This window comes from Rhinopithecus bieti, unplaced genomic scaffold (assembly GCF_001698545.2).
Source record: "Rhinopithecus bieti isolate Rb0 unplaced genomic scaffold, ASM169854v2 scaffold_9996, whole genome shotgun sequence".
Taxonomy (NCBI): Eukaryota; Metazoa; Chordata; class Mammalia; order Primates; family Cercopithecidae; genus Rhinopithecus; species Rhinopithecus bieti.
This window is the reverse complement of record NW_016806973.1, coordinates 3,982,125-4,009,590: the sequence shown is the minus strand read 5'-3', so window position 1 is coordinate 4,009,590 and position 27,466 is coordinate 3,982,125. Positions and strand designations below refer to the sequence as shown.

At 34.6% G+C, this 27,466-nt stretch overlaps 1 protein-coding gene across 12 annotated transcripts in view; it reads left to right on the top strand.

The window, feature by feature from the left end:
* The window catches only part of WDR17 (WD repeat domain 17), a 121,792-nt gene that overhangs the window by 69,518 nt on the left and 24,808 nt on the right, over positions 1 to 27,466 (top strand). For 8 of the 12 annotated variants that reach the window (XM_017879118.1, XM_017879116.1, XM_017879125.1 and 5 more), the window contains 14 exons: positions 1,981 to 2,149; positions 4,370 to 4,461; positions 7,672 to 7,754; positions 9,881 to 9,967; positions 10,342 to 10,506; positions 12,455 to 12,657; positions 14,203 to 14,352; positions 14,439 to 14,569; positions 14,847 to 14,981; positions 16,183 to 16,338; positions 20,461 to 20,525; positions 24,429 to 24,561; positions 25,385 to 25,476; positions 26,545 to 26,644. In XM_017879118.1, coding sequence (XP_017734607.1) covers positions 1,981 to 2,149; positions 4,370 to 4,461; positions 7,672 to 7,754; positions 9,881 to 9,967; positions 10,342 to 10,506; positions 12,455 to 12,657; positions 14,203 to 14,352; positions 14,439 to 14,569; positions 14,847 to 14,981; positions 16,183 to 16,338; positions 20,461 to 20,525; positions 24,429 to 24,561; positions 25,385 to 25,476; positions 26,545 to 26,644 — 1,761 coding nt within the window. Of the gene's footprint in view, positions 1 to 1,980; positions 2,150 to 4,369; positions 4,462 to 7,651; positions 7,755 to 9,880; positions 9,968 to 10,341; positions 10,507 to 12,454; positions 12,658 to 14,202; positions 14,353 to 14,438; positions 14,570 to 14,846; positions 14,982 to 16,182; positions 16,339 to 20,460; positions 20,526 to 24,428; positions 24,562 to 25,384; positions 25,477 to 26,544; positions 26,645 to 27,466 lie in introns of all 12 variants that reach the window. The other 4 variants (XM_017879122.1, XM_017879117.1, XM_017879119.1 and 1 more) reach the window with 2 other exon arrangements.

The following is a 27,466-nucleotide window of genomic DNA, read 5'->3' as shown; positions in this document are numbered from 1 at the left end:
AAAGAATCAGTAATATTGTATCTTTTCAAGACTTCTCATTTAATTTTATCCTCAAATGAAAAATCGATTTATAGCAAAAATATTTTTTAAATAATCTGTAGCTTAATTATTTTAAAATTTTCATTTTGTAGATATTCATTTGAGGATGATATAATTTTCTTTTCACTTTAACTTTTCTTTTTATATAAACTGTTTCCTAGTGTGGTAAACTTTTTGTGTACTTCAAATTACCATTTATTTTTAAAAAATTTATGAAAGGGAAGGGAGAGAAACGTAAGAATACACTTAAATCTATAAAAAGTTATGTAAGCAGAAGTCATGCAATCTAAATTCAATAAATTTTCTATGATACTTCATATTAAAAGTATATTTTACTTAAAATCTGTTAATTCATAATTCTAATAAATGCTGAATACTAAATACTAAAAGCTGCTTGATTATAAATTATCTCAGTTGCTTTTCTCACTTTAAATTGTGTGCCAGTCAGGAGGCAGTCATTTTTTCCTTATAGTTTCAATTTTCTTAACATAGACCCAAATTTGAAATTTCTCGAAGTGTTACCGGGAGAAACAACTCTGAACTGCTGTATGTATAAAACATCTCCAAAGATTCCAGATTACATAGGATAAGAAATATATTATTAATATTTTTTAAAATCTTACATAATTTTTAAAATCTTATTAATAAGCATTCCAAAAGGTGTACTTCCATGTAAATATTTGCTTCATTAAAATTAAGAAAAATGCCACAACATTTTCCTCTTCTTACCCACCTTCCTCTTGGTAAGAAGAAAACACGGAAGACACATTTACAATTTCGTTCTTGCTATGTGAATTTTCATGTTTCAAAAAATAAAAATTTAAGGCATAGCAGTGAAATAGCATTTAAAACTGCATAGAAGTCCCTGCCTTGATTATGTTCCTAACATTGGAAATGACCACGTGGGACAGCTGCAGCCAGGTGAACCAGTGACTCTAACAACGTTTTTCCTTCTTGCTAACCCTTGAGATTTTTCTTTCCTTTACCTCCACCTAAAGGAGAAACTTTACAGTACTTTTGTAGTTTCCTAATGCTTGTGATTTGTGGTATTAATGGAAGTACAGAGTTTTAAGAACTTTCTTCTCTACCCTTATTCTATTAGTTGAGGACTAGAAAACCCTGTCTTTGTACTTCAACTCCGTCTGTAGATCCCAAATGTTAGTTTCGTTTGCTTAAAGAAGAAATTTCTATTCCCATTCCCCAGCACTAGAATAGTTGTAATTCCAGCTATTTATGTTGGTCTCTTAATGGATTTTCCCAAAGGCCCACAGTAGTTAAGCACTACTTTACTGGTATATGTTTACATGCATCTGCATATACCACTTTATAGACTTGTGGGTGTTTGGGATCCAAATCATTGTGTAATGGGAGCAAGTATTCAGGTTCCAAAGAATAGACGTAGAAAATTTTGGAACAAGGCTCATTAAAAATTGGGCTTATGCCTGATTCTTTTGTTTCTGCTAAAATTATGAGGTGCTTTTGGAGCATTAGTATAAAAAAGGAATATTTGCATTAAATGACTTTTAGTTTGAGTTTCATCTTGGTCTTCTATTATAGTGCCAGATGACGTATGGTAACTATTAAGTTAATTGCTTTATAGATTTCTAGCATAGCATTCTGTAAGTTTAATAAAAATAGAAAATATCTTTTGCACTGAATTGAAATTGAAAAGTGAGACTTCTGAACATCTTTGAGTTTAGTTGCTGATTTGAGGAACCGTGGTTGACTAAAATCTAGGTCTGTACAAAATAATACAGTCATGGCACAGAGAAAATTCAATCACCATAGTGATTCCAGTTTTCTGTTTTTCTTGCCTATATATTTTTGCATTAATATTTGGAAAACCATACTACATGTGTCGATTTGAGTATACATTGTGGTTCGTCTATTAGTAATGTGAAGTTTTCTCAATAATTATGACTCTTTATGCCATGTTCCTAGGGACATGTGGAAACTATCTTTGACTGCAAATTCAAGCCTGATGATCCTAATCTTTTAGCAACAGCTTCATTTGATGGCACTATAAAAGTCTGGGATATAAATACATTAACAGCAGTGTACACATCCCCGGGTAATGAAGGTGTTATTTATTCCCTTTCTTGGGCTCCAGGTAAGAGGTATTTTATTGAAATTGGGAATGTAATGAAATGGCTTTTTAAAGTTTTATATTCATTTGAGTTACTTTCTTCCTCTTGATCTCATCTTGTTCTACATGGATGTAGATAGTGTGAACGTATTTGTTGATTCTCTTTTTGCGAGGTTTAAGAAGAGTCTGTCTGCAGAGGCACTTTGATTCCTGGTTTCCTCTATGTAACAAGTCATACAGAAAAACCACAGTAAATCAGGATTATCTTTACCCATCTAATATTAGTTGTATTTCTATGGCTACGCCTTTAAAAGTATAATATAATTTACGTGATAGAAGTTTTCTGGAAAATTTTAATGTAAATCCTGTTTATGGTTATATATCAAGTAACAGTTCACTTGTAACCGTGTAATTCTATAATAAGTTCACCTTTGAAATACTGAAGAACTTGTATGCTATAATAAGATCTTATCTCTGATCTTAGATGCCACCTTCTACCTTGCTGTACATATAAAGGAGAGATGTCCTATGAAACCTCTGACATTGTCTCTCAAAACATTATTGTCCCATAACAAATAATTTCACACACCTAAATGAATTTTTCACTTTTAAGGTATATGTAATGGTTTACTTATTTGGCCTAATAGTAATATATTAATTCAGTAACTACATGCAATGTGGATATAGCTCATCCTTATTTTTTAAATTATTTCTTCATACACAGGGATTCTTAACTTTGAATATGTGGGCCTCTAAGGGTTTTATATTTCATCAGAGAGTTTGGGAATCTCTTAGAAATTTATGAATAATTTTTAGTTTATGTGTATATATGCCTATATCTGTCAAAGAGTATCATAGTACTCAGATTTTCAGAGTTTCATGATACAAAAAAGGTTAAGGACCACTGCTTTATGTATCCTTCATCTCCTACGATGAGGAGAGTTATAGAAAAAGGTTTTACTTACAACTCTTAATGACAATGTTTGTCCTTTAAGCAGAACATAACTGAGCCTGTTATCTTGATTATTGCAGTATGCACCTCCACAGTGGGTTACCTTGGCTAGCAATATAGGAATTGCACCAGCCAGTGCAGTCACCTTGCACTAGAGCTCTTATTAGCTGACTAGTCTTCATCCTACAAAAGTATTTATCTGAAACATAAAACATAAATAAAACTCGTGACTGTAAAAACTATTGTTTCAAATCATAACACAGAAGATCTAATCTGAGTTATAGCATTCTTTCGCTCTCTACATTGAGAATTTGCAGCAAGAAAGTAAAAATGTTAGAAAATGGAAATTCTGTCATTTTCTGTTATGTGATTACTGGTGAATCATGACTTTGAGGTAAGTGGGGATGATATTTAAAAGATACATGAGGGTTGACAAGGATGGAAATAGAGTGGGATATAGATAATTACATAATTTCCTCTGTATCTTAGTGTAGATAGAAGATGAAAAGAAAAGAAAGGCAAATAAATTTTGAAACATATCCCCAATAATTTAAGAACCCCAAAAGGAGAGCAGAGTAAAAATGTTAGAAATATGATGAGAACATTTTAGTGTGTATAATCGTTTATCAGAAAGTAGTTTCTCCATATTTTTATTCCTGGATAGCAGATGACAGCCGCTCCTTTCTTCTGATGGAGAAAACCTCTTCTTTCACTGTCTTGCAAAAGGCACTTATTTAAGTCCTTGACCATTCACGTAGCAGTAGTTTTATTTTCACAAATATTTTTTATTTCTTAAACACAGAAAGCATTGTTTATGTTTTATGGAGAAACTGTATTTTCATGTGATCTGTTCGTAGAAATACTTTCATAACCATTAAAATACTACTAATCATGGAAATATGAATACAGACTGAATATATGACAATATTGAGGAATTATTGTTAATCTCCATGAGAGTCTGGTCTTGGTCAGTAAAGAAGTCCCTGTCTTTTAGACATGCATACTGAAGTTTTTAAGAATGAAATAATATGATATCAGAGATTTACTCCAAAGAACTTCAGCAGATGCTATAGACAGAACAAGATTGGCCATATTTTGATAATTGTTGAAGCTGTATAATGGATACATTAATTGTATTATTTTATCTGTATTTTATGCATTTAATAATTTCCAAAAAAATTAAAGAACTAGTTTGCAAATCTCAATTCTTACGCTTTCACAAGTTATATTTTTTTAAAAGAATTACATTTGGGGAAACATTTAGTATACTGTCTAACAAATTGTTTCCTAAGGTGGTTTAAATTGTATTGCTGGGGGAACTTCCCGAAATGGTGCTTTTATTTGGAATGTTCAAAAGGGCAAAATTATACAACGATTTAATGAGGTAAGATGTATTTATTGCTACTGAATAATATAATGTTTTATACTATTTTGTATTTTGTAAATATTTTTATTTCATAATATAATAACACTTAATATATCAGGTGGTATGTATGTTCTCTCAATTAGAAGAAAACCCTAAAGGATACTCACATACTAAAATGAGTTCTGAAAATTGTAGCTGAGTCACCTGAAGTTGCATTAGAGAATCAAAGGAATTTGGGGTCATCCTCCACAAAATCTAGGCAAATACTAAATAATAGGAAGAAGACTAAACTCAGAGCAAGAACCAAATTATAGTCCTCGTTCTGTTATTAATTAGCTCTTGATATAAGGAGAATCATTTTATTGCCCTAAACCTGTTTCTTCACCTAAAAAATGATGAAGGTGGATTATATAATTTCTTAGATTTCCTTACAGTTTTCAAATTCTATTCTTCCATGAAGAGCCTTAAAACCTGCTCTCTTATATCTGTAGCATCACAGATTTTATTTCTCCTTTGGCTTGGAGTTATATTGTCATCCTATATTTTACTGAGTTCCATAAATATTTGAAAAATACATGTAGGCCGGGCGCGGTGGCTCAAGCCTGTAATCCCAGCACTTTGGGAGGCCGAGACGGGTGGATCACGAGGTCAGGAGATCAAGACCATCCTGGCTAACATTGTGAAACCCCGTCTCTACTAAAAAATACAAAAAAAAAAAACTAGCCGGGCGAGGTGGCAGGCGCCTGTAGTCCCAGCTACTCGGGAGGCTGAGTCAGGAGAATGGCGTAAACCCGGAAGGCAGAGCTTGCAGTGAGCTGAGATCTGGCCACTGCACTCCAGCCTGGGCCACAGAGCGAGACTCCGTCTCAAAAAAAAAAAAAAAAAAAGAAAAAGAAAAATACATGTAATCTGGTTACAAAATATTAGGTATGAATCGTGAAAATGATCTAAGATTGTCTTGAAATTTCATTTATTTTAGATGGTTACTGTTGAAGCTTATTAAATATATAATTTCTTTGAAAATTGCTTCTATATTTGGGATTTTAAAAACATCTATACAAAGAGTATTATCCCTTTGAAGATGCTCCTTAATAGTCTTGCTCCCCCACTACTTGTAGTAGTGCAGCAGATACAGAGTTTTTAGGAAAACTTTATGGACCACTGNAAAAAAAAAAAAAAAAGAAAAAGAAAAATACATGTAATCTGGTTACAAAATATTAGGTATGAATCGTGAAAATGATCTAAGATTGTCTTGAAATTTCATTTATTTTAGATGGTTACTGTTGAAGCTTATTAAATATATAATTTCTTTGAAAATTGCTTCTATATTTGGGATTTTAAAACATCTATACAAAGAGTATTATCCCTTTGAAGATGCTCCTTAATAGTCTTGCTCCCCACTACTTGTAGTAGTGCAGCAGATACAGAGTTTTAGGAAAACTTTATGGACCACTGTGAGCAATTTTGCCCTCAAAAAAGGAAACTTTGACAAAAGATTATAAAAGTTACATCCTTCCCTTTCTCTACATACAGCACAATAACCTTTCAGTTTAGCAATGCCCCAACCTGCCGTCTTCCCTCCCATCACCAACACAACAATATATCCCATAATAAATAGTGGATTATAAGAAGAGATGAGCCTAAAAATGAAACTTATAGCCTAGATTCAAAAATTGTGTATCTTTACTTATTAGATCTGTTGATTTCTTCTTATGGCATCTTGGCAACTTGGAATCTCACGTATCTGCCCACTAATATCTAAACACTTCCAGCCTGATTCTGGAAACCCAGTATTTTAGTATCAAGGACATGTCTTTTATTTCTTTATGTCTTCCCGACATTCACTAGCATAGTTAAGACCACTACTGAAATTGCTTAAATCCTATGTCATGAATAAGGGAAAAATTAACAATGCCAACTTTAATTAACTAAGCTACATGTGTTCCACAAAAAGAATTACAGGATAGTAGAGTCATAAATGCAATTTTCATGGGAATAAATGAAGCTGACAGAAGGCCTCCACCTCATAAAATGAATGAGCCAGGCGCGGTGGCTCACGCCTGTAATCCCAGCACTTTGGGAGGCCGAGGTGGGCGGATCATGAGGTCAGGAGATCAAGACCATCCTGGCAAACACGGTGAAACCCCGTCTCTACTAAAAATACAAAAAAATTAGCCGGGCGTGGTGGCGGGCCCCTGTAGTCCCAGCTTCTAGGGAGGCTGAGGTAGGAGAATGGCGTGAACCTGGGAGGCGGCAGAGCTTGCAGTCCAGCCTGGGCAACAGAGCGAGACTCCGTCTCAAAAAAAATAAATAAATAAAATAAAATAAAATAAAATGAATGAATAAAGGGACTAGTCCCATTTTTAAATCTGCCTGCATAAACCTACCCTCCTTGATCCCCAAAGAGGCACAACCAGTGAACTGGAGATTGCGTTAAGAAGTTAAAGCTATATTTACACAGCAACCTTAAGATGTAAGATAAAAAGTCACCTTAGTTTCCCCTTAATGGAAGCCACAATTTAAGTACTATATAAAGTAGAAATGCTTTAATTAAAATTTAGAAATGGGTTGATGACAACTTTTATTTGCCGATCACACAGTTAATGAATGACACTCTCGTGTAATGTATTCCTTCTAGTTTTAAAAATTCTTATAATTCCAGCTATAACTGTATCCCCTGGCCCTTCCTCAGTCCTAGAAAGCAGAAAATCAAGCAAATATAAAGTGATTTATTATAGGAATAATGTTAAATCTATTCTGATTTCTTTATAAAATGGAACAACTTTGGAACTTAGAGAAACAACCAATAATAACTGCTTACAACATTTCTTATACTGAGGTTGAAGTAGCACTGTGTTTGGAAGCAGACAGATAACTGTTTTCATCACCATACTGGTATTCATGGGAAAAGGCATTAAGCAGAGCTTAAATCTACAGATGACTTAAGGAGGATATTTTGACTCTTTACCTTGTATCCAACAGAAGGAAATGGAGCCACCTGATTTATGTCTTAAAACAACAGATTGATATCTTAAAACTTTTAAATTGTGACAGCTTTAGACATTTTAAAAGTGTATATTCAGGTTTCTGCTCTTGACAGTAATGCCTCTTTTAGTGTCATCTAAAGCACATTCCTAATAGAAAAGTAATACTTAGAAGAAGTAAATATATAAGAGAAAAAAAGGGGTGAATTATTTCTTATTGATAGGTATTTTACATTTTTTGAAGCATGGAACAAATGGAATATTCTGTATTGCCTGGAGTCATAAAGATTCTAAAAGAATAGCAACCTGCAGCAGTGATGGTTTCTGGTAAGTCCTATGTATGATACATGATAGGAAATTACACTGTTCCCATTTGATCATTCCAATTGTGTATCAGTGATATTTCATTTGTACAGCTCTACCAACTCTCAGAAGCATTATTTTTAAGCCCATATAGTCACATACTATGTTACTATAATGTATCATTAATAAATAACAATGCAAGAATATTTAAAATTTGTTTAATGAGCCATTCATTGCTTTCTCAATGAAAATACTACTTGAATTATTATGAAAATACTCATTTTTTTGCCTCAAAGAACCTTTAAGGACTTTTCACAAAGTCTTAGTAATTATCATCACATCACATCACAAAATTTGTTTAATAAGCCATTCATTGCATTCTCAGTGAAAATACTACTTGAATTATTATGAAAATACTCATTTATTTGCCTCAAAGAAACTTTCAGGACTTTTCACTTAGTAATTATCATCACAATGAGAACCCAGTAGTATTTCAGTTTTACAGGTGATTCAGCAGATATAAAGTGCTGTGGAAACTTGTTTACAGTTTTGTAGATGCTGCTATTTATAAAGGGATAAAAAGCCTTTGCGAGGAGAAATAAGGTCATGCATGTGGGAAATGTCTTTTGTTAGGAAATAACTTCACTGACCCTGTGTTTTAGAAGTATGTGCTTTCTTAATTCTTTAAGTTCCAGAAATAAGTAAGTTTCCAAATAAAAGTATGTAAGCAAAAAATGCCTGCTTTAAAAAACTTTTTAAAATCAGGTGCTCCTCCCCTGTAGCTATCTATGGATAAAGTCATCTTTGATAGGTGGATACGTGGTATAGACACTCATAGTTCTTGAGAATACAGAAGTTGTTAGGTTTTGCTAAATCCACTCCAGTCTTCTCTTCCTTACTTTTTAATTTCAGTAGAAAAGACAGTAGTTACAGAAACCAAAGATCCTTACTGGGAAGTTAAAATTTTCAGAAACAACAATATTAATGATTTTTTTTTCCTTGAAAGGAACTATGTGCTAATTATAGATACCAAAATACAAAAGACCTGAGTTTTTTAATTAAGTGATACAAAATTAGTTTGACCATGTATTTCAGGGCATTATTTATTTGACAGATATCACATTCAGTGAGTAAACACCTGTAAGCATAAGTCACCATCACTCCCCAGTAACCTTAAAAGTGTTGGTGGGCCTAATAACATTTAAGACAGTCTTTTCCATACATTTCTAAAACTTCATCATACATTAATTAGTACATGCTTTTTTTCTAATGGAATCAATAGCTTTTGCATTGTGGTAATAATAGAGCAGGGTAGTAGAGCTTTTATTTTTGCAGTTAAATTACATAGAATCCTTTTCTGATAGCAGAGGGTAGGGGGTCATCTCTGAATTATAGTTATATTACTGATAATATGCAATGAAAAGTTATAACTTAATGTCTTGGTCTTGGTGCAATGGTACATAAAACCAGCTTTATAAATACTTGTTTTAAATACTATAAATTTTGAACTACCTCATTTTGAAGCTAAAAATCTAACATATATGTTAGTTATATCATTATGTTTTAAAATGTATTAGACTATGTTTTCCTCAATTTAAAAAAATTCTATAAGAAGAAGCGTGTTTGTTGTTTTTCCATCGCTCAGGCTGGAGTGCAGTGGCGCAATCCCAGCTCACTGCAGCCTTCACCTCCTGAGTTCAAGTGATTCTCCTGCCTCAGCTTCCTGAGAAGCTGAGACCACAGTTGTGCACCACCACGCCTGGCCACCGTTTTTGTATTTTTTGGTAGAGATGGGGTTTCACCATGTTGGCCAAGCTGGTCTTAAACTCCTGACCTCAAGTGATCCACCTGCCTCAACCACCCAAAGTGCAGGGATTATAGGCATGAGCCACCGTGCCCGGACAAGAAAATACTTTTTAAATAAAAATTTATTACCTTCTATTAATTATAGGTTACCATAATTAATATTAAGAGATGCAAATATACTCATAATTGGTAATATTTATACAATACTGTCAAATGTTCCTTGTGCTTTGTAGACAAAATCTGTCCTGGAATATTTCTATTTGAAATTTATAATTCTGACTTTGTGTCCTTGAATAATGTATTAGAATGTTGTTTTTCTATTAACACGTTATAATTAATTCTAGTATTATTCGAACAATTGATGGTAAAGTGCTACACAAATATAAACATCCGGCTGCGGTGTTTGGTTGTGATTGGAGCCAAAACAATAAGTAAGTGTTTTTTTCTGAAATAAATAATAACTGCATTTTGGAAATTTTAAATAACCATAAAGTTTAGTGCTATTTCCAAAGGTAATATTTATCACTCTATTTATATGATATCCCCTTTGCCTAGCAAATGAGAAACAACCTTGTAATTGCTCATTTATTTTAGTTATTTTGATTCCATGAAGTTTTTACATGATTTACAAATATTGATTTCTTACTCTCAAAAAAACTTTCTAATACATAGGAAAAAAAATAATGCTAACTAATGAAAAATAGAAATGAGTCCATTGCATGTATGGCTTCTATCATAGAAACGTGGCCCTTTTTTTAATCTCACATATTTATCCTATGTCAATATTCCATTGATGATATTTCAGAGACATGATAGCCACTGGCTGTGAAGACACAAATGTTCGTGTTTATTACGTAGCCACCAGCTCAGATCAACCATTGAAAGTATTTAGTGGGCATACAGCAAAAGTGTTTCATGTTAAATGGTCTCCTCTGAGAGAGGGAATTCTTTGCAGTGGTTCTGATGATGGGTATGTATTTTTGGATTCTAATTTTCTTGTCCTTAAAATCATAAGCTGATATTTTCCTAGAAATGTATGTATTTATAGAATCAAATTGTATGTGGAAATAGATATATATTTAGACAGAGTCTCCCTCTGTCATCCAGGCTGGAATGCAGTGGCGTGATCTCGGCTCACTGCAAACTCCACCTCCCAGGTTTAAGTGATTCTTCTGCCTCAGCCTACCAAGTAGCTGGGAACCACAGATTTAGTATTGAATGATTAAGCATTTTTATTGAATTTTTGGCATAAATCCAAATTTAATAAGAGAAATAATTACGAGATTTCTCTAGGTTATGACTTGAAATAAGTCAGAATGGTATGGAAATCAGTTATACTGCGGTACTCATGACAGAACTCACAGATGCTGTGCTTTGGCCTGGAAAGCGTCAGACACTCATTTGCAGTGGGGCCTATAAAAGCCTTTCTTAGATTTGACCAAAAAACATGCATTGGGACTTCGAGGCCTAACTACCTAACATGTTATAAAAGGAAAGACGCCTGTTCTAGTGGCCCCTACAATAGCATTAAATTGTTTTGATACAAATCCCTTTAATGTATTCTTATTTATGAAAGTATATCAAATGTAAAATATGTAAATGTTAACATCTATCAGAAATTAGCAACAAAAAATTTAGATTATAATATACTTTGATATATTGTCATGTACTAGCTTAAGAGGATAAAGAAGAAATGAAACTTTTTTTTTTTTTTTTGAGACAGAGTTTTGCTCTGTCGCCAGGCTGGAGTGCAGTGGTGCAATCTCAGCTCACTGCAACCTCTGCCTCCCAGGTTCAAGCAATTCTCCTGCCTCAGCCTCCCTAGTAGCTGGTACTACAGGTGTGCACCACCACACCCAGCTAATTTTTGTATTTTTAGTAGCGATGGGGTTTCACCATGTTGGCCAGGATGGTCTCGATCTCTTGACCTCATGATCCGCCTGCCTCAGCCTTCCAGAGTGCTGGGATTACAGACATGAGCCCCTGTGCCTGGCCAAAAGGAAACTTTTTATATAACGCAGAAAGGGATATGCCTTAAGAAATAAGAATATATCATTTATCTCCTATATTATATAGTGCAAAATAGTAATACATTTGAAGTACTACTATTTTGTTGTCAATTTGGCATTTATCTCTGACTAAAAAATTATTGTGAATTGTCTAAGCAAAATTAGTAGTTGGAGGTCTTACATTGATTGTAAGTTAAATTTTAATTTCAGTAACATTTATACAATCAATAGATACAAGTAATTTCACGAATCCAGTTATATTTAAATTCTTTAACTTGATCTAAGATTTATTCTGCACTGACCAAGCAACTTATATCACTGACAAAAATGTGAAAGAATTATTTGCTATATTGATTAAAGCGTAAATATGAAGCGACATTTCAAATAATACCCATCAGCATACATGTTATACTTTTATCATTTACAAATAATCTTAATATCTTAAATTATTGTATCTGTATTATTAGTCGTATTTTCCACTTTGGTTATATCTGTTTTTGATATTTCATTTTAACAAAGCAATTTTATTCACATAAAAACTGTGAAATAATATATTTGCTACCAGTAATAAATGAAGAGTAAAAGTCAAGAAAGAAAATATGTTTAAATAAGCTAACACTAGCCTAGTTAAATATTCGTTTCCATCTACTACGAAGAAAAGTATGTGAGGGGATGAATTTGTTAATAATTAGCTTGATTTAATTATTCCACATTGTATGCATATATCAAAATATCACACAAATATATACAGTTATTTTTTAAATTAAAACGAAATGAAGAAAACCTTTTGAGACATAAAATGCTTCTAGATAAGCTAATCAATAATTATTACACTCTATTAAGAATATGTTAATACTCTAGATACGTTAGAACTTGAATGTTATCACACCCATAATATTCTGTTTTCAGTACTGTTCGCATCTGGGATTATACTCAAGATGCTTGCATCAGTATTCTTAGTGGACACACTGCACCTGTGAGGGGATTATTGTGGAATACTGAGATTCCATATCTGCTCATATCTGGCAGCTGGGACTATACTATAAAAGTATGGGACACTCGAGAAGGAACTTGTGTGGATACTGTGTATGATCACGGTGCAGATGTATATGGTAAAGTGTCTTTCATTCTTTCATGTATTTGTTATATTGACCTACTAATGGTGCTTATAATTTCTGAGGAATACAGTATTTTTGAAGAAGTTATACAGTGTTTTATCTTACAATAACATTTTTCACATTAGAAAATATACATGTTTATTATTATAATACCAGAATATACAGAAGAAACAGTCAACAAAAATTATCAAAGATGACTGTTGTTAGCACTGTGGTGTCTTTCTCCCCCTCGCCCCGTCTGCACCCGTTTCTGTGTACACACAAACACACACACAATGCACACATATTGCGATGGGCATATATATATGTCTGGCTTTTGTTTTTCTTCCTTCCTTTGACATCACTCCAGAAGTGAGTTGTTTAACAGGAAATCAGTAATAGAGTAGATACCACTTATTTAACCATTCCTCTATTCTTGGATGTTTAGTACAGTGTTTTGTTTTTGAATATAATCCCAAGTTGTTTCAATATAATTAACGTGGTTATGGAAAATCAGATTACTTACCATTTGCGCATCTCTTCACTCTCATTCTTGTTTGTATTTATTCTCATCCTTAAACCTTGATAGGAGTAAATGGGCAGATTAAGAATCCAAAAATGATTTCTTAGAGAAAGTAGCCTCAATCTAGATCAGATTCAAATCCATATGCTTGACCACAGTGGCCTTTTAGCCAAGACAATGCGGGACTGAGTGTGGGAGAGAATCATATTTGTCAATATTCGATTGAAAGGTCCCCAGCTCTTCATCTTTCAACTAGAACGTCATCTGCCCATCCATTAACTCACACGTACTACGTATGCTATTGGTTTTATAGTATACTTGTTGCTTAACCACACAAAATGTATTTTTCACATTTTCATCCATGACCGTTTGCTTTCTAATAATTTTTTCCTTTATTTTATTTCTTTCTTTCTGTCTGCCCGCCCTTCCTTCCTTCCTTCCTTCCTTCCTTCCTTCCTTCCTTCCTTCCTTCCTTCCTTCCTTCCTTCCTTCCTTCTTTCTTTCTTTCTTTCTTTTCTTCTCACTCTGGCTCTATGGCCCAGGGTGGTATACAGTGGCGCAAACACAGCTCACTTCAACCTTCACCCCCCAGGCTCAAGAGATCCTCCCATCTCAGCCTTCCAAGTAACTGGGATTACAGTCACGTGCCACCACACCCAGCTAGTTTCTGTAGCTTTGGTAGAGATGGTATTTTGTCATGTTGCCCAGGCTGATCCCAAACTCCTGGGCTCAAGGGATCCACCCGCCTCGGACTCCCAGGAAAGTGCTGGGATTACAGGCGTGAACCACCATGTCCAGCCTCTAATAGTTATTCAATTTTATATTCATATTTATAGGATATATGAAATGATTTATTGCATTCTGTTATTATTTTAAGACAATATATTAAATGCAGATACAAGGTTGACTGAGAACCTTTCAGTTACTCACAATATTTCTTCATAGCTTCAATTCTGTAGAAGTTTTATGAAGCACATATAAATAAAGAATATTTTTCAATGTTCACTTTACTTAAAATAGATTTTTATTTTCATCAGGTTTAACCTGCCATCCCAGTCGCCCCTTCACTATGGCCTCTTGCTCCCGTGACTCTACAGTGAGACTCTGGTCATTAACAGCCTTAATCACTCCTGTACAAATAAATATTCTGGCAGACAGATCTTGGGAAGAAATTATTGGGAACACTGGTATGGATTATATATACATGTATTAGAGTTTATTTCTAAACGTTTTATGAGAAATCTTCTCTCACTGAATTATGTCTGTTTTTCAGATTATGCTGTAGAACCAGGCACTCCTCCTCTACTGTGTGGTAAAGTGTCAAGAGATATTAGACAAGAAATAGAAAAACTAACTGCTAATTCTCGAGTGAAAAAACTAAGATGGTTTTCAGAATGTTTATCCGTAAGTATTACAGGAATTAAATGCGAATATTTTCCCTTTGGCTAACATGAATCTTTACAACTGTTTTCACATATTTACATGTACTATTCTAATTCATTGGGTACCTCTTACCATAATCTGTGCACTCTAAGAAAGCAAATATAAAACTGGAAACAATACATGAGATAACATGTAGTTATTTTATTAATTTTTAAATTTAGATATGCCTGCATAAGATGCAAAATACTATGAGGTTTTTAATTCACTATTACATATTTATTTTTTATCAACTCTGTAGCCTCCAGGTGGCAGTGACAATTTATGGAACTTGGTTGCTGTGATAAAAGGACAGGATGATAGCTTACTTCCTCAGAACTACGGCAAAGGAATAATGCACTTGAAACATCTGATTAAATTTAGAACAGTGAGTAAAGTATGCAAATATGATGTACTCAAGCAAATTTTTTGCCTTTTCACTATTAAAATATAAAATGATTTGAAAATACGTATGATTAGATTGGTAGATTTAAGTAAATGAACACTGAGGAGATCCGTCTTCGGTAAAATGAATCATGAAAGTGAATTACTTGGGAATAGATTAAGTCAATCGTGGTTATCATCCGTTGAGTCTCATGAAATTCCTTCAAAGTCACTTGGAACTCCTTGAAATGCTTTATCTTTCCCCTATTAGCAGATGATTGTGACATATGGGCTATTCTAATTTTAGTCTCAGAGGGCCTAATAGGCTATTCTGGGATATGTTTTATAAAAAATCATCATATTATAGCTCTTAGTGAATTTTAGTAAAAACTAGTAGTTACCTCATCCCTGGGGCAATCTACAGTACTAACCACAAAACCCATCCTGGGACCAGAAAGAAAAAATTGCTTGTATATTTTTCTGGAATATCTATAGTTAACTGTTAAAGCATGGAGACAGTTGTGCCAGAGATGTGATCTAATGCTCATAAAGAGCAGTTTTTTCCATAATGAGGAAGTACTTTCTTTAATCGCAAACTGAACACCTAATGACTGTAACTGCAAAATCTGACAGGAGAGGAGCTAATTAAAGTAAGCCAGTAACTGTTTATTTTTACTAGAGGCCTCTCTGTATTGTTGTATATTACTGTATCATTACCTTTTATCTGTTCTGTATAACTACAACACCTGGACAGGGTTAAGGACAATGGGATTCAGTCTCTCCCCTCCTTTGTCCCACCCCCACACACACCCCAAAATATTATGTTTAGAAAGGTATCATATTTTATAGAGAAAAATATTTTTAACATACTGACTTTCCAGAGCTATATGCTTTTGAAGTATGTATTCATGTAATGTTTATATGCTCATTGTTATCATGAACTCTTGTAAAACAATTTTTACAATTTTTAATTATTATGGATGCATAATAGTTTATGGGTTATATGTGATATTTTCATACAAGCATGCAATGAGTGTTGATCAAATCAGGGTAACTGAGGTATCCAGCACCTTAAGCATTTATCTTATTTTGTGTGTTAGGAACATTTCACTTCCTCTTTTTTAGTTATTTTGAAATATGCAATAAATTATTGTGACACATACAAAAGAAAATATGACAGTTTTTTTTAAATTCTATTTTCTTTTTTAAACCAGTCTGAAGCTCAAGAACTAACAACAGTCAAGATGTCTAAATTTGGTGGTGGTATTGGTGTACCTACTAAAGAAGAAAGACTGAAGGAAGCTGCTGAAATCCACTTGAGATTAGGACAAATTCAGAGATACTGTGAACTTATGGTTGAACTTGGAGAGGTAATGCACTATGAAAGTGAAACTAATGAGTTTAACATAGTAGTCTAAATATTAAGAATATACTCAATTTTAAGTATTAAAAATAAAAAGCTCAGCACTTTGGAGGCCAAGATGGGTGGATCTCTTGAGCCCAGGAGTTCGATACTAGCCTGGGCAACATGGTAAAACCCCACCTCTACAAAAAACACAAAAAATTAGACAGGCATGGTGGTGCACACTTGTAATCTCAGCCTTGGGAAGCTAAGATGAGAGGATCGGTTGAGCCCAGGAGGCAGAGGTTGCAGTGAGCTATGATCATACCACTGTACTCCAGCCTGGACTACAGAAAGAGACCCTGTCTCAAAAAAAAAAAAAAAAAAAAAGGTTAGGCGCAGTGGCTCACACCTGTAATCCCAACACTTTGGAAGGCCAAGTTGGGTGGACCACAAGGTCAGGAGATTGAGACCATCCTGGCCAACATGGTGACACCCTGTCTCTGCTAAAATACAAAAAAAAAAAAAAAAAAAACTGGCTGGGCGTGTGGCACACACCTCTAGTCACAACTACTTGGGAGGCTAAGGCAGGGGGAATCACCTGAACCCAGGAGGCAGAGGTTGCAGGAAGCCGAGATCGTGCCACAGCACTCCAGCCTTGGTGACTCTATCTCAAAAAAAAAAAAAAAAAGGAAAATAAATGTATATACCCTGTGCGCTGTCTCACCCCTTCACCCCTGTAACCCTACCACTTTGGGAGGCCAAGGCAGAAGGATCGCTTAAGGACAGGAGCTCGAGATCAGCCTAGCCAACATGGAGAAACCCCACCTCTACTAAAACTACAAAAATTAACCCAGCGTGGTGGCATGTGCCTGTAATCCCAGCTACTCAGGAAGCTGAGGCAGGAGAATTGCTTGAACCTGGGAGGCGGAGGTTGCAGTGAGCCGAGATCACACTATTGCACTCCAGCCTGGCGACAAAGCAAGACTCCGTCTCAAAAAAAAAAAAAAAAAAAAAGGAAGCTTACTTTTTTACAGATCCAATTGATTCTCTATCAATCTGATATTAAGTGTAGACGTTAGGAGAGTAGTTATCAAAGTGTTCCAGGACAGCAGCATTAGCATCGCTGGGGATCCCAATGCATGTCTCACCTCAGACCTACAGAATACGGTTGGGTTGGAGCCCAGCCATCTTACGTTTTCATACGCTCTCCATGTTATTCTCTTGCGTTCTGAAGTTTGAGAACTACCACCCTAAGCTGGAATCTTAACTTCTTACAAACAAACATACAAACAAAAAACTATGTTGGCTAATTTGTTCACAATAGAATCCCCTTGCTAATACTACTTGTCATAACTAAATTCCACACTGGCCAGAGAAGGGTTTCTGCTGAATATCATCTGATAAAGGATGATGATTGTTTAATGGAGGGCTAAATCAACAAAACGGATTTTTACAAAAAGTTTAGGATGAATTGATGCTTTTGCTACCCTTTGGTAGATGGGTAGTGACTACAATGGAACACGGGGGAGAATGGGGCTTCTGTTTCTTGATCCTGGGTGTTGATTACATGGGCACATTCAGTTTGTGTAAACTTATTGGACCTTTCCCTTTTCTGTATGTGCATTTTAGTTCAGTGAAAATTCTTCCTTTCCCTGCCTCACCAAAACAATGGTTAGAATGGCATGGACTTATCTCACAGCTTATCATCTTTTAAAATGTTTAAGCTAGTTAGTTGTGTAGCTACAAAGCATGATATTAAGAATATTTGTAAATAATATAAAGTAAAACTAAGCAATATGGTTACATTAAAATAAATCAAAACTAAATTTAGCTCACCTTTTTACTTTCCACATACTTCAAGAAAACAATGAATTACTGCTTGACCCCAAATAATGTGCCATTTTAAAATGTTATTGAAAAGGCATTATAAATTTAAAAGTATTTTAATTTAGGAGCAATGTAAAATATTCCTTGTAAAGTAGTAAATATTTAACTAAAAGTTGCTTTTTTAAAGCACCATTATTGCAGAGAAGATCTATCAAAAGTCAAGGAGAAAAGGAATTAATAAATTTTGATAGAACAGTGTAATTCTTTATCTTTCTGAGTTTTATATTTGATTAAATATAATTGAAACTGCCTTTAACTCAAAGCCTATTTCAATCAGGTATCTGTTTGTGAAGCTTAATAATTTTATTGTTGTGCAGGTTCATCAGTGTACTTAAAATGATCCATAAAACTGTGCAAGTTGTTAGAAATATGGGTGTCCTAAGCCGGGCGCGGTGGCTCACACCTGTAATTCCAGCACTTTGGGAGGCTGAGTCAGGTGGATCACCTGAGGTTAAGAGTTCGAGAACAGCCCTGACAAACATGGTGTAACCCTGTCTCTACCAAAAATACAAAAATTAGCTGGGCATGGTAGCGGATGCCTGTAGTCCCAGCTACTTGGGAGGCTGAGGCAGGAGAATCACTTGAATCCAGCAGGCAGAGGTTGCAGTGAGCCAAGATCATGCCATTGCACTCCAGCCTGGGTGACAAGAGTGAAACTCTGTCTCAAAAGAAAAACAAAAGAAAAGAAAAGAAATATGGGTGACCTTAGAATCATTCGTAATCACTTCCTTAGGAATGTTTTTTATTTGTTTAAGCTTAATACTGTGGGATTAGGTAAACTTTTAATTTTTTTATTTATTAGACAAGTTTCTATTGAAAGAGTTTGGTGAATTCAAAGTTAATTTAATCTACATTCCAACTTCTTTCTTCCATTAGAGATAGATTTCCCCTGAAAACATATTGTAAGATACCTTTTAGGTAACATGAATTTAAATATGTAGTATTAAAAATTGCCTGTTTAAATTTTAACATACTCTTTTCTGGTTAATTACCAATTTTCTAGTGATAATTACAGTAGAACCCTAGTGTTTTGAAGAGCCTTAATTAGAATGAATTTTGATTCATGTAGTGATATTTCAGAAAATTTTCTTCTCAGTTCCACTCTAGACTGGAATTCAGTGAAATCTATATTTTCATATAACAGTAACAATCAGCCTTTATTAAACAATGAGCTTCTTCAATAGAAGTCCAATTTTTAAATATGAAGATAAGTATTATCAGTTAAATGAAGAAATGACAATAAATAAAATTTGTTAAAATGAGTAGGAAAGGATAAAAGAGACATAGATGGTATATTTGTTCATGTAAGTAGCAGTGAAATAAAAATGTTAATATTTTGAACACCATAGAACAAATTACTCTGGAGTTGTTTTAGAAGATGAATCAATATATTTTTCAAAGTACATATTTTAGTTACTATTTCTTTTCTCCTCTTCCTTTCTCTCCCTCAGTCTCTCCTTCCATTTTTCTCTTTCTTGCTCTCTGGGTTTAGGACTGGATTTTCCCTAAATAATATAATTTTACATATTTTATTTTAAAATATTTTAATGTTTTAAAAATTTGTGGAAAATGGAATTAAAAGATAACAATAAAAAATACATATTTTTCTTAACTTCTTCAAGCTCCATCAAGTTAAAGACACTTTTGTAAGTGATGACAACAGCCATTTAGTCCTTCCCTAAGTCGCTGAGGGATCCTTGGAATTTAACCATGTCAATACAGTCTTTTTTACTTTGTTTTTTCTTTTGTTTTGTTTTGGGTTTTTTGAGATGAAGTCTCGCTCTGTTACCCAGACTAGAGTGCAGTGATGTGATCACGACTCACTGCAGCCTCGAACCCCTGGGCTCAAGCAATCCTCTCCTCTCAGCCTCCTAGAACTACAAGTGTGCACCACCACATCTGGCTAATTAAAAAAAAAAAAAATTGTTTTGGTAGAGATGAGGGTCTTGCTGTGTTGCCCAGGCTGGCCTCAAACTCCTAGACTCAAACAGTCCTCCCACCTCAGCCTCCCAAAGCACTGGCTTTACAGGCATCAGGCGCCATGCCCAGCTTCTTTTATATTATTAAGAGGGGTAAAATTAGTGCTCTTTAAAGATGTTTTTTAAGATTACAGAACAAAAAGAAGACAGAAGGTACCAAATCAGGACTCAAGAACTCTAAAATTTCTATATTATAAACAGGAATCTTTTTTAAGTGTCTTAAGAATTATATAGAGCAACCGAAATTAATATGCTCCTGCTCTTTTTGCCTTCTATTTTAGTGGGACAAAGCCCTGTCAATTGCACCAGGGGTCTCTGTGAAATACTGGAAGAAGTTAATGCAGAGGTAAGGCAGAGAGAGTCCATGTTAAAATAGAAACAGTATGTAAATATGGCAGTAGCTCTTGAGGCTTCTTATTCTTATGTTGTCTTAAATAATAACTAAATTTTGTATCTGCTGATACAGTAAATGAAATGAATCAGTTACAAATAATTTTGGTGTTCTTGGATTTGACTTGGCCTCTGATGAAGATAGCAGAAGGCAAATTTCCCCATGTCAATGGAGAGAAGGACAAATCAGCAAACATACTCACTGATTAATAAGCTGGTATTGAAATACAAGTGGCAAGATTTCCTGAAGGTTAGCATAGGTTCGTAAAATACTATTCTATGAATTATCCTAAAAATCTTCTCTGTAGGCACTAATTCCTGCCATTTCTTCCCCATGGATATGAGGAAGGCACTGATGATGAAGGGTCTGAGCACTGAGGAAACTTAACTAAGCATTCTTGTTTTAGAATGCAGTAAACCGACAAGATTTGCTCTCAAGTGTTAGTTTCCTGGGGTTGCCGTAAAAAAAAAAAAAAAAAAAAAAAAAAAAAAAAAAATTACCATAAAATAGGTGGCCTAAAACAATAGAAATTTATTTTCTCACAGTTCTGGAGGCCAGAAGTCTAAATCAAGTTGTCAGCAAAGTTGGTTTCTACTGGAGGCTCTGAGAAAGAATTAGTTCCATGCTTCTCCCTTGGTGTCTGGTCGCCTGCAGTCCTTGGCATCTTGTGGCTTTTTGATGCGTCACTCCAGTCTCTCCCTTATCTTCACATGGCATTATTCCCTGTGTGTCTCTGTGCCCAAATTTCCTCTTCTTATAAGTCATGAGTCATACTGGATTGAGGCCCTACCCTAATCCACTATGACCCGTATTACTTTAATTACATCGGCTAAGACCCTGTTTCCATAAATGGTTACATTCACAAGTATTATGGATTAGGACTTCAACATATTGTTAGAGGGACATTTAAACCTACAACATATGATTATTCTCTGCTCTATTTTATTCTACTCTCTTCTATGCTATTCGTTCATTTAACAAATACTTATTTAATGCCTACTCTATGCCAATCACTGTGCTAAGCTTACAGAGTACTATATACTATTATGCAGTTACCTTGCTTCTGACATTAAAACAGAAATTTGGATTTTCTTTTATGGAACATGGTTTAGTGGCAAAAAATCAACTGCTTCTTACAGACACAAGTAAAAATCAATCAAAGGGTAAACATAAAATTCGGAAGGATTAACACATTTGCCATGGGAAAGTAGACTGTTCCCTAGCACCTGCTCTCCCAACAGAAAGTGAAGTAACAGGCTGATTGTAGCCCTCAGATTTTAGGCTCCCTCTCCTGAGCTTTAAGAATCCCCAGTGCTCTAAGTCCCTGTACCCTCACAGCACAATTGTGAATGTTACTGCTCTCACCAAATCCTTAAAGTCAAGTTAGCAGAGGATATTTATTTCACAAAACATTATTTCAATCTCAGCAAAAACTTAATGGAATTTTATTTAAGACCAAGGTGGAGTCACTCAGTGTTAATATTGCAGAATAAAAGTAAACGTAGTTTGTATTCTATGTGATTATTGACATGTTTTATTAAATTAAGATGTTATATTAATATGTCATATTAATATGCTACTACATTGCTTTCTGTGCTAGGTATCTATGAATTTAAAATGTGGTGTATCCTCAGATAAATTGGAACAAAGGAAATCTGACCAAGATTGGTGCATATGAACTGAGCTATAAAGAATACACAGGAGATAACCAAGTGAAGAGGCCAGAGGAATCATCCTAGGCTTAGGGAGCAGAGTACAGGAACTCTGTGAAAGGAGGCCGCTGTAGCTGGAATGCAAGAGCCAGGGGGAAGTGACGCCAAGGGAGAGTAGGCACAAGCTGGAGGTTTCAGGGCCTTGTAAATGTAGTAAGCTTTTTTATTTTTTCCTTATCCTAAGAGGAACACAAGACATTAAAGGGTTTTAATTTTAAGTAGGGTAGAAATTGATGTGACCAGTTCTTCATTTAGAATGTCCGCACAAGCTGAAATATCAAGAACAGATTAGAGAAGGTCAATAGCAGATATGAGGAGGCCAGTTAGAAGGCACTTAGAATAGCCGAGTCAGGAGACAGCAGTAGCGTGGATGCCATATGTAGTAATGCGGGGACTGAGAGAAGTAGACGAATTTGATATATCTAGGAGTTAAAATTAACTGGATTTGGTAATAGAGATGAGGAAGGTATCACAAAAATTTTTAGGTTTTAGGTTTGAAAAACTGGATAGAAGCTGTTGCTAATCACTGGGATTTAAAAACAAACAACTAAAACAACAACAAAAGCAAAACCATTAGGAGAGGATTTGAATCAAATGGCACAAAAAAATCATTAGTTCTCTTTGGACATGTTGAGTTTGAAGTTCCTTGTGATTTTGTGGTATTATTCAATAGGCAGTCTTGATTTTGTAGCCCAAATAAGAAATCTGGATAACATGGAGGTTATTGTTGATATTAATAAGAGCTGTTTTGGTAGCAAGGAGACTGAAGCAAGATTAGAATAGATTTAGTGGGGAAGGAAAAGGAGGAGGCAAATGAGAATATACAAAACTCTTCCAATTCTGTTTCATTTATCTTTGAAAGCCAACTCCTGATTTTCTCTGCCCCTTAGCCCATGTAGCTGCCAGAAAGTAGTCTCTCCACAACTCCTGCATTTATACTTTATAGATCCAGCCCTTCATCCAAATTGGCAGTCTCTCAAGCATAGTTTCAAATGCCCAGGGAAGTAGATCATTATTTGTAACCAGCTTGTTTCTAAACAGCTATAACAAGAGAATCAAAGTCACATAGTAAAAACATAGCCGTTGAGGAATACTTCGATGACCCTATGAAATTGGAGACTGTTAACAGTGAGCTGGCAAATATCATGAAAAATATTTTCCATTTTCAGCATGAAAAATATCTGCTACCCCTACCCAAAGATTAAAATTGAATTCTGGTTTAATGCAAATGGTAGCATAAATTAAATAGACCAGGTAATTTTTAAACAAAACTGAGGTTAAACATTGAGGGTAGAATTAACTAGGGGGTTAGTCATTGAGAAAATACTTGAGACTTAGATGGGAAGATATACACACACACACACACACACACACACAGAGGAAGAGAGATTGAGAGAGAGATGGGTGCAGAGAGACAGAGACAGAGACAGATACATAGAAACAGACACATGTACACCCTTCACAGTCTCGATAAGATTACCATTCCCTTTCTTCCTTCACATGTCTAGAATATTATTTTTCTTTAATCTTCTTCACTAGGGCACTTAAACATTCTACATGTCATTGTTAATATTTATGTTTCTATATTCTCCTTCTTAGTGATTTTTAAGCTACTTGAGCTTCAAGGTTCTCTATTCATTGTTAACGCTTCCTCAAACAATTAAAATTATCTGTCTTTAACTATGTAGATACCCAAATGTTTGCTTAATCCACCTGATATCCTATCACACATATCTTGTATAAAACATATTTTTGAATAGACTAATTGCCCATTTTAATAGATAAACTACATTGATTTTAAGATCTAAAATGTTCAGGCATATTTTATGTCACATTCTAAGGGCAAACAAGTTCCTATAGTATTTACGATTTTATGTCATGTTCTAAGGGCAAACAAGTTCCTATAGTATATATTATTTTATGTCATGTTCTAAGGGCAAACAAGTTCTTATAATATTTATTATTTCATGCAACTTTTATCTGTCTTCCACATGTAATTTGATTATAAAATGTCTTTTTTAGAAGTGATATGCCAAAGGGCTTTATGAAATCTGCTACAGATTTTAGCCATACTTTCAGAAAATCTCAATTCACCTAAAAACCTTCAAAAAATATATTGTTTAAAAAATTGTTCTTATTTTATTAGGAGAGCTGACCAATTAATCCAGGAAGATAAGGATGATGTCATTCCATACTGCATAGCCATTGGTGATGTGAAAAAGCTGGTCCATTTTTTCATGTCAAGAGGTCGGCTTAAAGAAGCTCTGCTTGTTGCACAGGTAAAACCATGTAATTACACAAGTCACACACATGGATGGGTGAGGATGTAGAAGGGAGAAGACTGTGTTGACTAGCTCACCCTTACCTAATTGACAAAGTCATAAAGGGTTTGGTTTCTGCCCTCCTTCCTGGCCTTCTTTCTCATCATTTGAGAGCATACTATTTTTGTTCTGAACACAGTGAACTTATTTTATTTTGTTTTGTTTTATTTTACTTTATTTTATTTTATTATTTATTTATTTATTTATTTTTTTGAGATGGAGTCTTGTTGTGTCACCCAGGCTGGAGTGCAATGGCACGATCTCAGCTCACCACAGCCTCCACCTCCCGGGTTTAAGCGACTTCTCCTGCCTCAGCCCTAGCTGGGATTACAGGCACCCACCACCATGCCCAGCTAACATTTGTATTTTTAGTGGAGATGAGGTTTCATCATGTTGGCCAGGCTGGTCTCAAACTCCTGACCTCAGGTGATCCTCCCGCCTCAGCCATCCAAAGTGCTGGGATTACAGGCATGAGCCACCACACACAGCCGACCTTATTTTAGATCTTTAAACATATAAGCATCTCTGAACTCTAAACTTTTCACATGCTGCTGAATGTTACATACCATGCATTTGAACAACTTATTTTTAGTAATAATTCACTTGAAGCTTTTTTTGCTATGCACAATTAACATCTCACTTCTCCTCAAATTCTAAGATTATCTCCAAATTATAGTATAAATTTCAAACATTAAGTATACTTTGCTCAGAATAATATTCTGAAATGTGTCAATTATCAACAATTAGCTAAAGAATAATTCAATATTCAATTAAATCCTAGGCTGCTTGTGAAGGAAATATGCAGCCCTTACATGTTTCTGTGCCTAAAGGAGCTTCATATTCTGATGATATCTACAAGGAAGACTTCAATGAGTGAGTGATTTATTTGCTCTGGATCCATATGTTTTATGGTTGTCTTCCCTTTAGGAATTTTTAAAACCTCTATAATTCATCCTTCTTTGTATACTGAGGACTTGACTGCCTCAACCTTTCTCACCATGATCCAGTTCCATTACAGCATCTACTCCTAGATGAATAGAGAAATTTCAGGCATGGAGACTCCGTTTATACACATTTTATATAGCTTTCAGAAAAGCAAAATGCATTTTACTAGAGAGATGGCAAGTAAGGCACCTAAACACTTACAAACTAATCAAACCTATTGGAGAGGACCAATGATAAATAAGGTAGACTGCTTATTAATGTTTTATTCTAAAGTTAGTGTGTATAAGTTCACAGGAATGTAGTTTATAATCCCATGACCCCAATATTGTTGTCTAGAATAACATTTGGTCATCTTTTAAAGAAGAAATCCTGATAGTTACTTTTAAAAGAAATGGAAATTAGAATTTTCAGTCCTCTAACCTTTTTTTAATCCAGTAGTCTGCCTTCCCCCATCCTTTCTATGTGCTCCTATTATTACCCTAGAAAATAGGATATTTAAACTTTTAAGACACTCATCGAGTAGAAGAGGATCATGAAATGTTAAGCAAATAATGTGTTGAGAATAATGTATTCTTGCCTGTACCTTTAGTGCCATTCTCTGCCATTTCTAAACTTGACATTTTAGAAAGCTAACACATGCTAGCTGTATTTTGGATACCACCTAAATTTTGAAAAATTTCAGTTCAACCTGTAATTCTTCTACACTTAACTTTCCCTGTGGCTGAGTCATAAATTGTCTAATGCGGGATGGTAAGCCTTTAAAATCAGGCTTCTCTTCTGACATTTGTGGGGATAGAGGGAGGGAGAGGCTTATCAGACCATATACTTGTAAAGACCACTTTCCTGATTTATTTTTTTCCAAAAACAAGTCTTTAAAGCAAGCATGTCAAATTAAATTTTATTTGGTCTTTTTATCATACCTTTTAAAAAGTATTGGTTTGCTTTTATAATGGAATACTTGTGTTTATGCAGAATACACACATTTTTTCTTTCTAGACTCCTGCACAAAGTCAGTAAAGAACTGGCAGAATGGTATTTTCAGGATGGTCGAGCAGTACTAGCCGCATGTTGCCATCTTGCTGTAGATAATATTGAGGTATGACATTTAAAAATGATTTATGCGAATGAAAAGTTTTTTAGATATGTCATGGTGTTTGAGAGGAAAAGATATGGTGACTTTCTGTGTGAGATCTGGTTTTGCATGCCTTCCAATTAAGTAATTAAGTAATTACATTCCTAATTAGCACACATAAACTATGAGTTCTTGTTTTAAGTGCACATAGACTATGAACTTTTGTTTTCTTTTATTTCTACCACAAGATACCTATTTGTAACAACCTTGTTTTAAACATTTCAACATATATGAGAAGCGCCAGTGTAGTAATGGGAAGAATCACTGGACGTGGACCCAAAATATCTGAGTCTTTCCTCTCACATACTGACTTTGGGCACGTCATTTAACTCTCAGAATCTCAAATGTCTTCAATTCTAAAATGAACATATGAATACCTACCTTACCTATTTCACATATAGTTGTTAGGATTATAAGAAAAAATACAAATGAAAGCACTTGTTTTCCAGTGTATTATTCACAAGTTATAGGTTTAAAGTACCTTCCACTTGACTCTAATTTAATAAGCAAATATTAATTAAAGATATAGATTCTATTGTGCATTTATCCTTAGATATATTGACTTTAGGAAGTGATAGATAACTGTAAAATCTTGAAGAAGCTCTTACAAATTTACATTTTTTGCCCGTCATCACTGGCCATCAGAGAAATGCAAATCAAAACCACAATGAGATACCATCTCACACCAGTTAGAATGGCAATCATTAAAAAGTCAGGAAACAACAGGTGCTGGAGAGGATGTGGAGAAATAGGAACACTTTTACACTGTTGGTGGGATTGTAAACT